Below are 14,824 nucleotides of genomic sequence, written 5' to 3'. Positions count from 1 at the left end.
GAGGTCTCAGGATCATACCCTTACCTGGGTAAGGGGGGGAGGCTTCCACGAGCGGTTGACGCACCGTTCATGCAGCGTTCATGATCACCTCACGAAAAATAAGCTGGGAATCTTCCACTCATAGGAATAAGCGGTTCTTGAGCAGAGCATAAACGCCTCAGTCAAAATACCTAGGTAAGCAGCTTAGTCGTGGTTAGTTGCTCGAGTACGGAAGGTGCTCTTTCCTATGAGGTGGTAAGGAACTGTGTATAGCCCCCTCAAAGGCTCAAAGGCTCAAATGGAAGGAGCTGCTTTCCTTGCAAGTTGCTAACAATTTGAATGATTGAAGAACGGTTAACACTCCGCTCAACGCATTTAAAGTCTGCGCTAATGGCTTGGAATACTGGAATGGCTTGGGCAACATGAGGTCGGAAACTTCCATTCATCGACCCCCCCCCTTTCCGGGTAAGCCCCATGAGCGCTCGAAAAGGGGCCATTTTTGGTGATGAAAAGGGGTTTGTTCTCGTTGTTCTCTCGTTTCCCTCTCGTTTTGTCTTGTCATGATACCCGCACAGAATTTGCGAGACGAGGCGGCGTCCTTGACTGAAATTTTCGGGAAGAATGGCGCAGTCTGTTTTTGCGGTTCGGTTTTTTTGGGGTCTTCTCATGATTAAGTTTTCTTTCGTACTGTGATGCCCGGGCACTCACCCCCTTCAGCCTTACCCACGCCGACTTCCACCGTGACTTCAGTCATTCATGCTCATCATCGTTTGCTCTGCTGGAGCCTGTAGTTCCCTCCAGCAGCACTTGCACCTGCAGCACCAGCAAATGCACCACCCGAACCAGCTGCACCCAACCTTCCTGCGCGCGATGCCGTCGGCGGGGCAACCGCTAGGTGCCAGTGCTCCGCCAGGATCTGGAGCAGAAGTCGCTGAAACAAGGGCAAAAATAAACATCGCCGGTACAGCAAACGGGGCGCTGGCGGAGGCAAGCGGCGTGCGCACAGCGCGTCGGCCGCTCATGTATGTCTCTAACAGTTGCCCACTGTCAGTTGGTACCCAACTTGTGCCTCAGGGTTTCAGTCTTTAGTCATCTACGATGGTTGATGAGCGAGTTGTAAAGTAGAGTGGCAAGTAATCCCACAAACGAACTTCAGCTACTTGACTTTATTTAACAGTACTACTAGTAGGAGAAGCTGGAATACAAACGCCATACTTATTAGCATGATTCTGTAATAGGCGGCCCTTAACTTCAGAGTCACCTAGGTCAACCAGTTTATGGTTCTAGCTATCATCCGGGTCAATTCCTGTATCGGAACTGTTTATGCCATCAACGGGTTGATCTCAAGGCTGCCCGGCGTTGTACAAAACTCTGGACAACCACCCCCTTATTTTAAACGAGCTAGACACACCCTTTCCGCTATAATTCGCCTAAGACTGCATCATACGAAGCATAGGCGTCCGCCTCACAGTCAAAATCCAGCACCCACGCCTCCCTCTTCAGGTGCAACGACTGCGGGTCCTTCCATATCGCCTCCCAGTCAGCCTTGTGCCACTGCTCGCGCGTGGTGACCCCCGTCTTTTGGATCTTGTGCACTCTTTCGTAGCGGATCTTCTCCCATACCCTGACCGCCTCCTGCACCTTGTCTTTTCCTCCCGCCTTATCCAAGCAGGCAGCCAGCACCACGCCGTCCTCCATCGCCTGACTCGCCCCCTGGATCGAGGTGGGCAGGAAAGGGTGCGCGGCATCTCCGATCAGCACTGTCCTCGCCTGCGGTGAAATGAAGGTCGGCAGGGGATCCCGAAAGACAAGCTTGTAATCGAACAAGCGATCGGGCGGCGTCATCTTGACCAGGTCAACCACCACCGGGTCCCACCCGTCCACGACGCGCAGCACATCCTCAATTCTGCCGGGAAACTGCCAGTTTTCCTCGATGCTGCCATCGTCCTTGTGGGTGCACACCCAGCTCATCTCCTTGCCGTCCTTGATGGCGGCCGAGAGGAAATGCACGTCCTGCCCGATCCAGCCGTGGTGCGAGTCGCCCTTTTCGACCAGGTGGCGCGTCCTTTCGTTCTTGAGCAGCTCGTCGGCGGGGAACCAGGCCCGGAACACGGCGTAGCCGCTCGGCTGCGGTTTGTCTTCGAATCCGAGGACGAGCTTCCTGCCTCGCGACCGAACACCCTCGGCGGCGACCACCAGGTCCGCCGTCAGCCGCTCCCCGCTCTGCAGCTCCACGCCGGCATGCTCGGCCGTCTCGAAATAGTTGACCACGTTGCACCCCAGCCGGATCTCAATCCCCCTCGCCCGCGCATGCTTGAGCACGACCTGGTGGATCTCGCCGCGGTGGCCGTTGACGCGCGGGCCCCAGGTGCGGTGCTCCTCGACGAAGGATTGTGTGGTGACAAAGTTGCCCTTCCAGTCGTGAAAGTGGAAGACGTCGCTCTTGTGGACCAGGGGTGTGAGTGCCTCCTGCACGCCGGGCCACTTGGCAAAGAAGCGTGACGAGTTCTGGCCGAAGCTGATAATGTCGCCCAAGGGTTGGAGGTCAGGGGCTTTGTCGAGCAACAGGACCGAATGGCCCTTGCGGTCGCATTCGATGGCGGCCGTCAGTCCCGCGAAGCCGGCACCCACGATGATGACTTTGATCCCTGAAGGGGGGAGCCGAGGGAAGTCGGCCATGGCGGGGAAGTGTCCAAGGGCTTTTTGATTTGCTCCTGGTAGGATTGGGCCTATAAGAGATCTCGGGTTCTCAAACTGGGAGCGGGCGTTGCAGAGGTCGTGGAAGCTCGTCTAATTGTGTCATGGTGTAAAGAGGAGCTGCAGCCAAGGGGATGTGGTCTTATATGCAGTTCCCGGAATCAGATCCAAATTAGAAGCTTCGCCGCACTAATTGGAGGTGGAATTACCGACAGTCTGTTGGTACCCCGCATGACCACCGTTGTGGTGACTACCTGCTAAGGGAGCATGTGTTGGGGTCAGTATTGAGACGATTGCGCTCCATGTCCATGATAATGCAGAGACAGGGAGGGGAGACAGTTGATACGGCAACGCAAGAGCATATTATTGCAAGTTAGACCTTTATAGAGTGGCATTGTCTATTACTGAGATGCATTTTGCCCAAGTTGCTGTTGAAGGGCTGCATCTGATGTAAGCCAGCATTGAATAGGGAGGATGTGGTTTACCGTGAAGTTGGTTGAGGGATGAGGTGAGGTGGTCTCAAGTGGAGCCAGAGATGTGGGACATGCGGAACACACCGCCCGAGACAATTGATCGATGAGGGGTTCTTTTGGCTTTCGGCAGCGAGTCAACGACAGCTGCATGGCTGCAAAGTGCAGGGCTTGGCATCCTCGAGTGCCCCACCGAGTTCATTCCCAAAAATGAGCCGGTCACGTGCGCGGCTCTTGTTCAAGTGCCGCGGCGGTTCCATCAGCGATTCTGCAATTCGGAGAATTGATTGGACAGGGGTGATCGCACGAGCTCCCCACCTTCCAGCCACGCGCCTCATCGTCGCCGCAATCCACTGGACTGGACCTTTGCAACACTGGGCCCAAACCCAAACCAATGACCTGGGAATATTCCTTGGAAGCGCCGCATTTGTTGGCTCGATCTTAGTCGCGATCGCACCATCACGCGGGCCGGAAGCACCTGCCCAGTTTCGTCCAAGTCCGGGTCCAACAGCCCGGGTTGCTCAGCAAAGCAGCTGATCATCAGCCTTCCTGGAGTTGGCTTGGTTCTTGCGCTCCAACAACCTTGGAACTCCAGGAAAACGAGACTGAGGAACCACACAGATTCACATCTCGGCCCTTGCACCTCTATCACGGCCGCACGCCCACGCTCTGTTGCCTTGCCTTGTGCCTCTGCCTCAACACGTTCTATTTCTACCCAGCCGATTGTGCAACACTGCTTCAGCATCGTGAAGTTGCCGTTTTATGCACCCCCAGCTGGCGCCTAGCCCTGTCTCCAAGCCTGGGTCACCTCAAGGACTTTACTTGACGCTTTTTCAAAGCTCTGCGCTCGCGTCACGCGACGTGCAACCGTGCTGCAGCAAACGCAACGGACTAAGTTCGAATTGATGCCCCCTGCAGCCCGGGCACGATGTCTGCCCCATGTATGTTCTCACCTGGCGGACCGCACGCGCTTGCTTGCTAACATGCTCCAGTGACGGACCAGGAGAGGGAAACCTACACCCATATCATCGATAGCATTCTTGCCTCAGCTGACCTCCAGACGGTAACACGCAAAAAGATCCGGCAGGGCTTGGAGGAGGCCATCGACAAGGATCTTAGCGAGCAAAAGGTTTGTTTTCTTCACATAAGCGGTATGGCAACTGTTTGCCCTACCCACTTCGCTGACGCTCGCGGCAAAAATCGATAGACTGCGATCAAAAGCCTGATTGAGGCCCGTTTCGATGCGATATCCGCCGAGGCTGCCCAAGGGATACCCACCCCAACTTCTGGCGCAGGCGTCGAGCCGTCCCCTAAGCACGTAGTCAACGGGCGCTCGCCATCCAACGACGCAGATGACACCGGCGCCGATGGCGAGATAGAGGTATCGCTTCCCCCGGCCAAAAAGAAGCAGAAGCGTGAGAGCTCGAGCGAAGACGCCGATGCCCGTTTGGCTGCCGAGCTCCAGGCGCAGGAGAATAGACTCTCCCGCGGTCGAGTCACTCGCGGCGCCGGTTCCACCAAGGCCAAAGCCAAGCCCAAGGCTAAGAAGAAGAGCGCCAAGCGGGTACGCTCCGATGACGAAAGCGAAGCTGGCGATTCCGAGACCGGCAGCAAACCCAAGCGGAAGTCCGGGGGCGGCTTCCAGAAGCCCTTCAATCTCAGTCTTCCACTGGCGGAGCTTTGCGGGGAGGAACGGGTATGTACCGGACCCAACTCGGCTGGACCGTTTTGCTGACTGGAGCCCGTAGCTGTCTCGCCCCCAAGTCGTCAAGAAGCTCTGGGATTATATCAAGGCCAACGAGCTTCAAGACCCTAACGACAAACGCCAAATCATGTGCGACGAAAAGTTACAAGCCGTATTCAAGCAGGACAAGATCAACATGTTCTCCATGAACAAGGCTTTAGGAAACCAGCTCTACCCTATCGAAGACTAACTTTCTTGGCATGGCTGGGCGTTGCAGGCTAAGGTAGGCGTGCATGGCGTCTTGGGATGTCCTACTTGGCCGACGTGTTTTGCGGATTCTTCTTCTCTCCTTTTCAGTTTGCTGACATGGCGGGCGTCGCGTTATTTAGTTGAATTTCTCCGCAATGCATGCTCCTGTTCCCTCCTGGTTCAAAGGCCCCCTCTCGAGGATAGTTATCTGGCAGGCCCTCAGCATCATTTCGTGCCGAGCTGTATCACTCCGGAGCTGCCTTTCGAGCTGAACCGGGTCTAGCGGGATAATCTGGGCGCATGGCTTTGCCTCACGCTATCTATCTTCTTTCGCTGATATCGACGCTTTATATCACGGCTATCCATGCTAATACTCCCCAGGGCTGTGCTTTGGGACCCTTTGGGACGAGGGCTTGCGGAGTGACCAAGACGCATATTCCTCTTCTCCCCTTCTTCTTGCGTTTTGTCTTTGTCGAACCGCACAAGGCAGAGTACCCGACGGAACCAGAAGCGAGACGGGATATCAACGCACTTTTACTTAGCATATTGCATTTGGGTACCTAATTTGTATTCTGTAGTCTCTTTCCGAGCTATGGATGGGCAGATGGCACTTGAGCGAAGGTCAAAAAGTTATGGGACGGGCTGAGCAGTGGTGGAAGATCAACTGCAATAGTACGGATGAATCCAAGAGAATCAAACCTCTGCTTTCTCTGATGGTCAAGGTTTGGATGTGGTTGCGCGGCTGTGCAAGGGGTCGGGTGTATGTATTGTTTGCGTCGCCTAGCCAAACAACGTGGATCCAGGATGATTGATGCAAATGTCACCTAACGCATCACTAACGCGATTGACCTAGCGGGACTGTTGGACCATCCGGAGTGGAAGCGCTCAAGATGTCTAATGATGAAGAATGAGCTCAAAATCAGGAGCAGGAGAACACCTCGCTGACTACATAGGCCGCAAAGCCTTGAGGCGAAGCTAGCCTGCTCATGAGGCGACATGACTCCTTTGATGCATGGCGTTGAGTGCAGCTGAGGCTTGGGCAACCGTTGTGTGTTTCCGTTTCCTACGCTAGTCCCCCAGGTTTGGCTGGCGTATGACGCATCGGCGAGTCTACCCTGGGCGGTGTTTGCCGGCTAGATCCGCTGTGGAGCCCCACTTCCCATTGGCGCAGGGGGACTCGACCCATCAGTCTGGCAGTTTCCACGCTGATTATTTAAGAGCTTCCGCAATCTGGAATTTGACCCCACAATCAACGTCAAAGCTGCAAACGCCCTTCTTGCCGTCGCATCGCTTTTGCCCGGCATTTGCCCCCCAACTGAGTCGGCTTCTGAGGGTCTCTCTGCTTGACAAGCTTCAACGACTGATTTCATTGAAGACCCGAGCTTCACGGTACATTTCCAGGAGTGAACTCCGCAATTGTCGACAGCTCGGGGAACCCAAGAGTGGCGGACCATTAATCAGACATGGCTTCAACTGCCGGAGCTGTGCCAGCGACCGACGCTGATAGTGTCCCCGCAGGTCCACGGGGCGACGCCCACAGAAGCAGAGGCAGGGGCCGTGGAGGACGAGGACGCGGCCGAGGGGACCACTCGCGTGGCAGAGGGGGGAGGAGCAGAGGCGGCGCACATCAACAAGGCACACAAAGCTCGACTGTCGAACCTGCAGCCGAAGGGCCGAAAGCGGGCAAGCCGCAAAGTTTCAAGAACAAAACCGAGACCCAAGACGAAGGCACCGATGGCGACGCTGAGGTCTGCTTCATTTGCGCGAACCCCATCAGCCACCACTCGATCGCGCCGTGCAATCACATCACATGCCATATCTGCGCGCTACGCCTGAGGGCGCTCTATAAGAACAAGGACTGTCCGCATTGCCGGGTACGTGAGCCGTATTTCTCGAGCTGGAAGAGCCCAGGGGACTGACTAGATGCGGCTTAGACACCGGCGCCCTTCGTCATCTTCACTGATGATGCAGAAAAGCGTTTCGAGGACTATGCAAACACAGATATTACTAGCACTGATGAGAATATTGGTATCAAGTACGCAGGGGAGGATATTGTAGGCGACACGGTCCTTCTGCTCAGGTACAATTGCCCTGACCCTGAGTGCGACTTTGCCGGCCTCGGTTGGCCGGATCTGCATCGACATGTCCGCTCCGTCCACGGCAAGAAGATGTGCGATCTGTGCACTCGGCACAAGAAGGTCTTTACCCACGAACACGACATGTTTGCCGACAAGGAGTTGACCGAACACATGCGGCACGGCGACGACAAGCCGGGTGCAGTCGATCAGACAGGGTTTAGGGGGCACCCGCTTTGCGCTTTCTGCGGCGCGCGTTTCTACGATAGCGACAAGCTGTACGAGCACTGCAGGAATAAGCATGAGCGGTGCTTTATCTGTGACCGGAGAGATTCGAGACAGCCACATTACTACTTGGACTACAATGCGCTCGAGGAGCACTTCAGGAGAGACCATTTCCTCTGCCAGGATAGGGAATGCTTGGAGAAGAAGTTTGTGGTGTTTGAATCCGAAATGGATCTCAAGGCTCATCAGCTCAGTGAGCACGGGAGCTCGTTGGCCAAGGGAAGGGATGCGCGGATGGTGGATCTCTCAAACTTTGAGTTGCGGCAAAGCTATCAGCAGGAGAGGAGGGCGGGTGGTAACGCGAGGGAACAGCAGCGAAGGCGCGGCCCAGATCCGAACGCTGAAACGCTTCCAGTCAGCTCTGCACAGCCCTTGAGGAGGGACGAGCTCGCTTTCCAGCGACAGATGGCGATACAGTCGGCCGCAAATAGGCCGTCCCCACAGGGCCCCTCCAGGCCGTCAGCGGGTCCCGCATCCCACCAGCCCAGCGCGCCGGTCAGACAATCGCTCATTGATACCATGGACAACCTTAGCATCACCGACCTCTCCTCCCTCACCCCGGAACAACGCGCTAGCCTAACGCGTCACGGCGCCGTCATCGAGCGCGCGAGCAACCTCCTCGGCAACGATGCGACAAAATTGTCCACCTTCCGCTCACACATCTCTACCTTCAACCGGGGCTCCATGACCCCGGAGCAGCTTATCGACGCCTTCTTCGCCCTATTCACCGAGACATCCTCAAACGCGTTAGGGACCCTCGTGCGCGAAGTCGCCGACCTCTTTGAGGACAAGAAGAAGGGCGAGGCGCTCCGCAGGGCCTGGCAGAACTGGCGCGCCATCAACGAAGACTACCCCTCGCTCCCCGGGCTGGGCGGCATGCACGGCGCGACAACTTCCACGAGCGGCTGGGCCGCCGCCGTCTCCGCCAACCCCCCTGGTGTCGCTGCCAGTAGCCAGCAGCAGGCCGCGGCAGCCGCCCAGCAGCTGCGGCATTCCAACCGCGTGCTGAAACTCAAGAACAGCACTCTCCGCAGATCCAGCCTCGGCGGCGGCCAGCCATCCGTTATGTCCGAGGCCGCGGGTCGTTCCAGCCCCGCCGCCTACAACCCTTCCTTCGCCCGAGGAGCGGGTAGTGTTCCCGCCTCGTCATCATCCATCGCGTTTCCCGCCCTGCCTGGCGGCGGTAGTTCCTCGGCGGCTCCCCGGCCGTCATCAACAACCCAGCCGAGTTGGGTCGGCGCCAGCACTGGTTCCAGTGGCGGCGGCAGGGGCGCAAGCGCAAGCACAAGCACGGCGAGCAGCGCGAAGAAACCCGGCCAAAGGGGGGGGTTGTCCGCATCATCCGAGGACGCGTTCCCCGCGCTGCCGGTCGCGCCCAAGCCGCAGACGACCATCTTCGGCTACGGGCGCGGCGCGGTGCGGCGGGATCTGGGCGGACCCCGGCGGGACACCGGGTTTGCCTGGGGCGGCGGCGGTGGCGCTTCCTCCTCTGGGGATGCAGCTGCTGGCGGGGATAGTGCGGGCGGGGAGGAGCAGACGGGGGATAAGGCGGGCAAGAAGAAGAATAAGAAGCAGGTTCTGGTACATTGGGGATGAGTGATTTCGGTGGAGGTTCACGTAAGAGTGGTTAGTTAGATGATGCGATGAAGGGATGCGGCAGGGCGGGGCGGGGAGGATCTGAGCTGTGGAAGGCTGAGCCCTCGTCCTGTATGCTCTTGTCTCGCTCCGCCTGTGCAGGGCTGGGTCAGCATAGCAAAGGTTGTTTAGCAAGGAGTGTTTAGATCAAATTTGTAGACCTCGCCAACACCACAGTGGGGTGTTGCTAGCTCGGTTGAAGATGTATATTTGTCACCAAGGAATAAATAGGTTGATGTGTATATAAGACCCGCGGCGAGTGTTACCACCATTTCATGTGTGGTGTATTTGAATAAACTTCCGTCCGAAGTGTCATACGTAATGCACCCACGAATGAAGTAGAAAGCGACGTACTAGGCAGGCAGTCACAACTGAAGGACAACACCGGGAACGCAATAAGAGATCACTCCATAAAAACAACAGAGGTGACAGATGTTTCACAGCAAGACAAACATTTACCCCTCGCACAAGGTAACCAAGCAAAAAGCAAAAGAACAAAGCGAAAACTGTTACTTGGTAAGGAGGAAACACTGACTGAAACCACACGCAGGTTCAACAACCCGGAATAAGACGAACCAACCAGACAATCTTGCCCTTGTCCTCCGCGTAAACCCACTTATTCCCTGGGCCTACAAACTTGACGGCGGGGCAGGGACATAGTAATCCCTGAACCGATCCGTATTCTCCCAGCGCAAATCATACACGACGTTCCAGCAGACAATCAGCAAGTTGGGGAACCGCCTCGCCCAAAACGCAAGGTACCCGTCAGGGAGCGGCCCAACAGTCTTCTTCAGGCTTTCGGGCATATCCTCGTAGTGGTTCCTCTTGTTCCGCAGAGCCCTCAGCAGGTCAAGCATCTTGGTGCCCGTGTACTTGCGCTGCTTGCCCAGACTGTCGACGAACTCGCGCGGCAGGTGCTTGAGGAAATCGCCTTTAACGACGTCAACCGCATGCCTCTCCAGCTCGGCCAGCGCTGGCGATGGCGGGTCGCGGGGTTCTTTCTCGAAGTGGTCCGACACGTCGCACAGAAACGCCAGACGCTTCTTGTAGCTCCAAAAGAAAGGGTGGGCCATAACGTCGCGCGCCGAAGGACGCAGTTTTGGATTGGCATTGAGCATGCTCCCGATGAGATCGCGCGCCTCAAAGGCAAAATCTCCCAATGCGTCGAGAAGCTGGAGGCTGTACGTGCCCTTGCGAATGTTGACTTCCCGCATGAAACGGTCGCCGCAGTCGAAGGGGTGGCTGCCGCGGGTAAGAACATAAAAGTAGACGAGTCCGAGGGAAAAGATATCGATGGCCCGCGTGACACGGCGGCTGTGACGTCCGTCGGTCAAGACTTCGGGCCCGACCGAGCCACTATGCAAGCTGGAGCTCGGGTCTGTAAGGGCCATAGCGTTATGTCCTGGCGCATCGTCGTCGATGAGGAGCTCAGGCGCCCGCCAGCCGCTGGTCCCCGCGGCGTGGGCGGTCGTGGCGCCGAATGACGACTGTCCGCCTTCCAGTTTCTTGCACAGGCCAAAGTCTGAGACGAGGATGCGGGGTCGGCCGTCCTTGCCCATGTTAACGAGGATATTCTGCGGCTTGAGGTCGCGGTGGACTATGCGCAGGCTGTGAAGGTGGCTTAAGCCATTGGCAATCTGGTAGAGCACCCCTGGCATGTCGCGCTCGCCCGCTTGCGCCAACTCCCTATACATGTTAGGCTTTTGGACGACGTCGGCAAGCGAGGCCTGGCAGAGCTCTAGCGCAATGTAGAGGAAAGCAGCCCGCTCCTGTTGGGCGTAGTAGCGGATCACTGTTCGTGTCAGTCAGCCTGGCCGAGTGCTGGAGACTTGACTCTGCTTACCATTGGGATGATCATCGCTCTCCCTCAACAACCTAGTCTCTTGGCTTGCTATTTCGTTGAATTGCACCAGCATACGCTTCACGGCAACATCACGGCCATCCCATTTCCCAGCAAACACAATGGTGCCATTGCTCCCCGTGCCCAGCTGCTCGGCTTCATTGACCTCTAGGCTTCCCATCTTGAGGATTTGCCCAGAGACCTCGTCGACATTTCCGGGAACGGTGATGATATCCGGCTCCAGCTTTGGCTCGCGACCAAGAGTCTTGGCTTTGTTGACAACCTCATCTATAGTTTCGTGGGGCGAACCTTCATCACGGGACTGTGACCCTTCACGCTTGTCCTTGTTGCCTTTCTTATGTTTTACGCCGCCTCGGCGGCCCCTATGGCTCTTCTTTTTCTTGGCGCCTTCTACACCCGCGGCGGCGTCCAATCCTTCAGCTGCCAGCCCAGCAGCCGCTTCAGGAGCATCAGGCTGAGCTATCGCGGGAGCCTCCTCTGGAGCCGCTGGCGGTGTCGGTAGGTTTGGCTCTGCCGGCTGGTCAATCGCGGCCGCGTCTTCAGCTGCGTTTCCGACTTGGGTTTCAGGTCGGTCCTCAGGGTAAGCGGCTGGGCTCGGAACCGTGGGTTTGATTTCAATTTGCGGGTTCAAGGAAGCGGCCTTGCTCCAGGACTTCCATACAACGCTCAGAATCCTGTCCTTGTACATCATGAGAGCTAGGAAGAAGAGGACTATAGCAGCTGGGTTGCTGACCAAGTCGACGACCTTGACTATGGCGAGCTCCGGCACTCTCCATGCAGTGTCAAAAATTCCACTCGTCTCTGGGGAAAGGGAGGAGAGCGAGCCAGTGATACCGGCGTCTGTTGGACTGACGTTGTCATGCTCGCGAGGAGGATCTAGTAACAAGGGCGTTTGTGCGACCCTATCAACCAGGACGTCTGGTAGCTGGTGCGTGCCCACCAGTGCGCTCGATTTTTCGGGGTCATTCAGGAGCTCCCAAGCATCTTTAATCTGCCACCAACCGAGCGTATGGATGGGTGCGACTGGGGCAGACAGGATCAAAGGATAACGGCTCCCCGATAAAGCATACCAGCTTCCTTCCTCGGTCTGATTGATGAACACCTTGTCGCTCCGAAGGCGTAAGCTGTCCTCGTCACCGGCAGGAAAGGGCGGCTGTGGTAGCGCAATCAGCTCGGGCTCCTTATCCGGCGCGCCACCCCATCGGCGAAGGACATCAAAGACCCTGGCGACGGGGGAAGATAGAGTCTTGGTGAAAATGGGGCGGCCCTCGCTGGGACGCTCAAAGTCAAACCCGTAAATCCTGCCATCATGCTGGCTGGCGACGTAGCGGCCGTCCTTGGTGATCAGGTTCTGCTGAATGAGGTCGTGGTCCTGGGTGTTTGGACCCCATTCCGAGTATTTGAGAGAGGCGATCGGACTGCCGTCAGCGCGGTGGATGCCGACCGTGTACTCGGTGCGGCCAAGCGTTATGGTGCCGTCGTTACACTCTTCACTGTCTCCATCTGCCAAAGCGTTCGGCTGGAGACAGCTCTCGGACTCGACCTTGTTGACGTAGCTGCCGGTGGAGCCAAATTCCTTGATGACGGTTCCGGTTGCCGCGTTCAAAGTGACCATGGTAGTCTTCTTGTCCCCCGTGTAGAGCACGCGGTTGGCCTTGTCGTTGAAGGGTGCAAGCTCTTCGACAACCTTTTTCATTGTCCAGGCCATCTTGGCGAGGCCGGGGCCGCTTTCGCTGGGCCTCCACAAATATAGCTCTCCGTCTCTGGTGGGCTCAACGACCCAGATGTAATGGTCGATGGGCTCGTAGTCTTCGTCGAGGACGGAGCGGTTGGTTCGGAAATGTCTAGTCTCGACCAAGGGGTGGCCGGCCTTGTAGTGCCAGCGTTCTTGACCGGTCTTGCGGTCGCTAGCGTAGAGGTCTCCATCGACGGTCGCCAGAAGAACAAAGTCTTCCACTTCCCAGTCCTCCAGACTCCGCGCAAGATGCTGCGAGAGTCCACCCCCGGGTGCAGGGGGTCTATACTTGGATGGAGGCGGTGCTCGAACGGACAAGTCCGGAGCCAAAGCGTGGGCGCGCGCATCGTCAGGAATGAGTATGTTGTTGGAGCCAGATAGCTGCCGCGGCGGGACACGACCTCCGTCGTCGACGTTCTCGGCGACAGTCGTCTTCCGTCGCTGGTGGATGAGAGGAGTCTCGGCTGTCTTTTGGCCCGTCACGGGTGTCGCGGCAAGGTTCTGGGCGACATGCTGATCGGCCTCGGGCGGGGATCTCAGTTGCTGGACGGGGACTGACGGGCGCTGGTGCTGCTGCTGAGCATCGGCGAGAGGCAGCCACGGGAGGAGGATGAGTGCAAGTGCCAAAAGGTACTTGGGCTGTGGAGCGACATGGCCAGGTGGCCGTCGCAACATCTTGGGGACAACAACGCGGGCGTTGGCGAAGCCGAGTCAGGAGAGGGCATCAAGCAAGGATCGTAGACTCGGCACGGGCGGGAAAAGTGGACTAGCGATGCGGGGAGCGAGCCGGAGCACGCGAACAAGCCGTCTCGTGCCCTCGGCTGTTCGATGAGAGAAAGGACTTGATGCTAAAGTCAGTTTACCGCTTAGTTTAGACTGTGGGCGCTGACGGATGGCGATGGCGGATGGCACCGGCGTTTAGGTTGGAATGTTTGACGGAAAAGATTGTGCTGAGCAGAGCTGAAGTAAGAAAAGGCCAGGTGGTGGACTGGGCAGCGGGAAAGCTGCAGGATAAAGGACTGGCATGGAAGCAATTGGACACCTTCCCGCCCGGGTCAATAGGGTGGTTGGCGTTCACGCAAGGGGGTGGGCACTGACCGAGAGGGAAGTGGGGGTGCGGATAGGAAGCGAGGCATCCAGGGTTATTTATTTTAGCAGTGGTCGGTTTTGGGTGCTGCAACATGTTGCTACTGTAATACTATGGAGCACTCCGGCGCGAACTTGTTCTCTAAATTGCTCATGTTGCTTGCCGGCCTCATTGACGCAGGATATCAATTTGGGAAGGCAAGCTTCTGTACGATGTAGTATTACACCCGAATCAAGAAAGAGGCAGCTTGAAAACTCTCGATCTGGAGTCATCTCGTCCAGGAGCCATGTACGGAGTATCCTTTGACAATTTTCTGCATTTTAAATGTGTGGATGCGGAGGCCTGCCATGCGATTGGGCGGACCAGCCCCACTACCAAAGCCCTGAATACGACCACTCCTCTGGCCCCTGAGTGCGACACCCAGGAACCACACCACATGCCAACACGGAATCTCGTCCGAAACAGCCTTCTGCCCTACCCAAGCTCGCCAAGTTACAATCACCGCCTACACGATGTTGGCCCATTTGTACCTCATCAGGAGAGCAAGCATGCTACATTTGCGTAGCCATTTTGCAATCTTCAAGATCCTATCTTTTTCCCCCTTGATATGTAAAATACAATACAATTGGGGGTTGTGCCGATGCAGTAGGTAAGCTGCCTGTTCTGCCCGTCGTCCGCTGTTCACTGTGTCGAAAATTACCAGCCTGCTCCTGGGGTGTCCAGTCACTGCATTGCCTCTTCTCCCTTGCTCTTGCTGTCTTCCGACCTGAATACCCTCCAACCCGAACGGAGGAAAGTCCAACCCAGCCTTACTGGCTCGCGCGGGTATTAACCCCCCCCCTCCCCTCGGAAGGTTCAGATCTTAATGCGCACGCTTTTCCACTAGACTCCTCGTCATTGCTTTTGTGTTTTGTGCGGCACGCCTTCGAGTTTGCCCTGTCTCGGGCTTCGCAGGCAGTTTTCCGGTCGGCGGCAGATAGATTAGAGCTGATGCGCCTGTTACAAACTTCAATCCATGCGTTCTCACGAGATCCCGCCAGGTTTATGGAGAGTTTTGCCCATCACGG

At 56.8% G+C, this 14,824-nt stretch overlaps 6 protein-coding genes across 6 annotated transcripts; 3 read left to right on the top strand and 3 right to left on the bottom strand.

Moving 5' to 3' along the window:
• Positions 1–1,398: 1,398 nt before the first annotated feature.
• On the bottom strand, positions 1,399–2,658 carry N656DRAFT_709805 (FAD/NAD(P)-binding domain-containing protein; the record flags this gene model as incomplete). Its single annotated transcript, XM_064811622.1, has 1 exon — positions 1,399–2,658. The coding sequence occupies one exon, from the start codon at positions 2,656–2,658 to the stop codon at positions 1,399–1,401; it is 1,260 nt and encodes a 419-aa protein (XP_064669920.1).
• Positions 2,659–3,983: 1,325 nt separating this feature from the next.
• On the top strand, positions 3,984–5,230 carry N656DRAFT_85451 (SWIB-domain-containing protein). Its single transcript, XM_064819370.1, has 4 exons — positions 3,984–4,087; positions 4,139–4,275; positions 4,354–4,842; positions 4,895–5,230. The coding sequence occupies exons 1-4, from the start codon at positions 4,075–4,077 to the stop codon at positions 5,078–5,080; spliced, it is 825 nt and encodes a 274-aa protein (XP_064669919.1). The 5' UTR covers positions 3,984–4,074; the 3' UTR covers positions 5,081–5,230.
• A 543-nt stretch (positions 5,231–5,773) lies between these two features.
• On the bottom strand, positions 5,774–6,117 carry N656DRAFT_85453 (uncharacterized protein). The gene has a single exon (XM_064819371.1). It carries the CDS (start codon positions 6,075–6,077, stop codon positions 5,904–5,906), a length of 174 nt encoding a protein of 57 aa, XP_064669918.1. The 5' UTR covers positions 6,078–6,117; the 3' UTR covers positions 5,774–5,903.
• A 425-nt stretch (positions 6,118–6,542) lies between these two features.
• N656DRAFT_836939 (uncharacterized protein) lies at positions 6,543–9,035 on the top strand (the record flags this gene model as incomplete). The annotated part of the gene is made up of 2 exons (XM_064818809.1): positions 6,543–6,953; positions 7,014–9,035. The coding sequence occupies 2 exons, from the start codon at positions 6,543–6,545 to the stop codon at positions 9,033–9,035; spliced, it is 2,433 nt and encodes an 810-aa protein (XP_064669917.1).
• Positions 9,036–9,703: 668 nt separating this feature from the next.
• N656DRAFT_768500 (uncharacterized protein) lies at positions 9,704–13,345 on the bottom strand (the record flags this gene model as incomplete). Its single annotated transcript, XM_064813627.1, has 2 exons — positions 9,704–10,866; positions 10,918–13,345. 2 exons carry the CDS (start codon positions 13,343–13,345, stop codon positions 9,704–9,706), a joined length of 3,591 nt encoding a protein of 1,196 aa, XP_064669916.1.
• Positions 13,346–14,166: 821 nt separating this feature from the next.
• N656DRAFT_85372 (uncharacterized protein) lies at positions 14,167–14,778 on the top strand. Its single transcript, XM_064819369.1, has 3 exons — positions 14,167–14,406; positions 14,481–14,582; positions 14,644–14,778. The coding sequence occupies exons 1-3, from the start codon at positions 14,270–14,272 to the stop codon at positions 14,735–14,737; spliced, it is 333 nt and encodes a 110-aa protein (XP_064669915.1). The 5' UTR covers positions 14,167–14,269; the 3' UTR covers positions 14,738–14,778.
• Positions 14,779–14,824: the final 46 nt, after the last annotated feature.

Source organism: Canariomyces notabilis, assembly GCF_033297395.1.
Source record: "Canariomyces notabilis strain CBS 508.74 unplaced genomic scaffold N656scaffold_11, whole genome shotgun sequence".
Taxonomy (NCBI): domain Eukaryota; kingdom Fungi; phylum Ascomycota; class Sordariomycetes; order Sordariales; family Chaetomiaceae; genus Canariomyces; species Canariomyces notabilis.
This window is presented reverse-complemented; position numbering and strand designations above follow the sequence as displayed.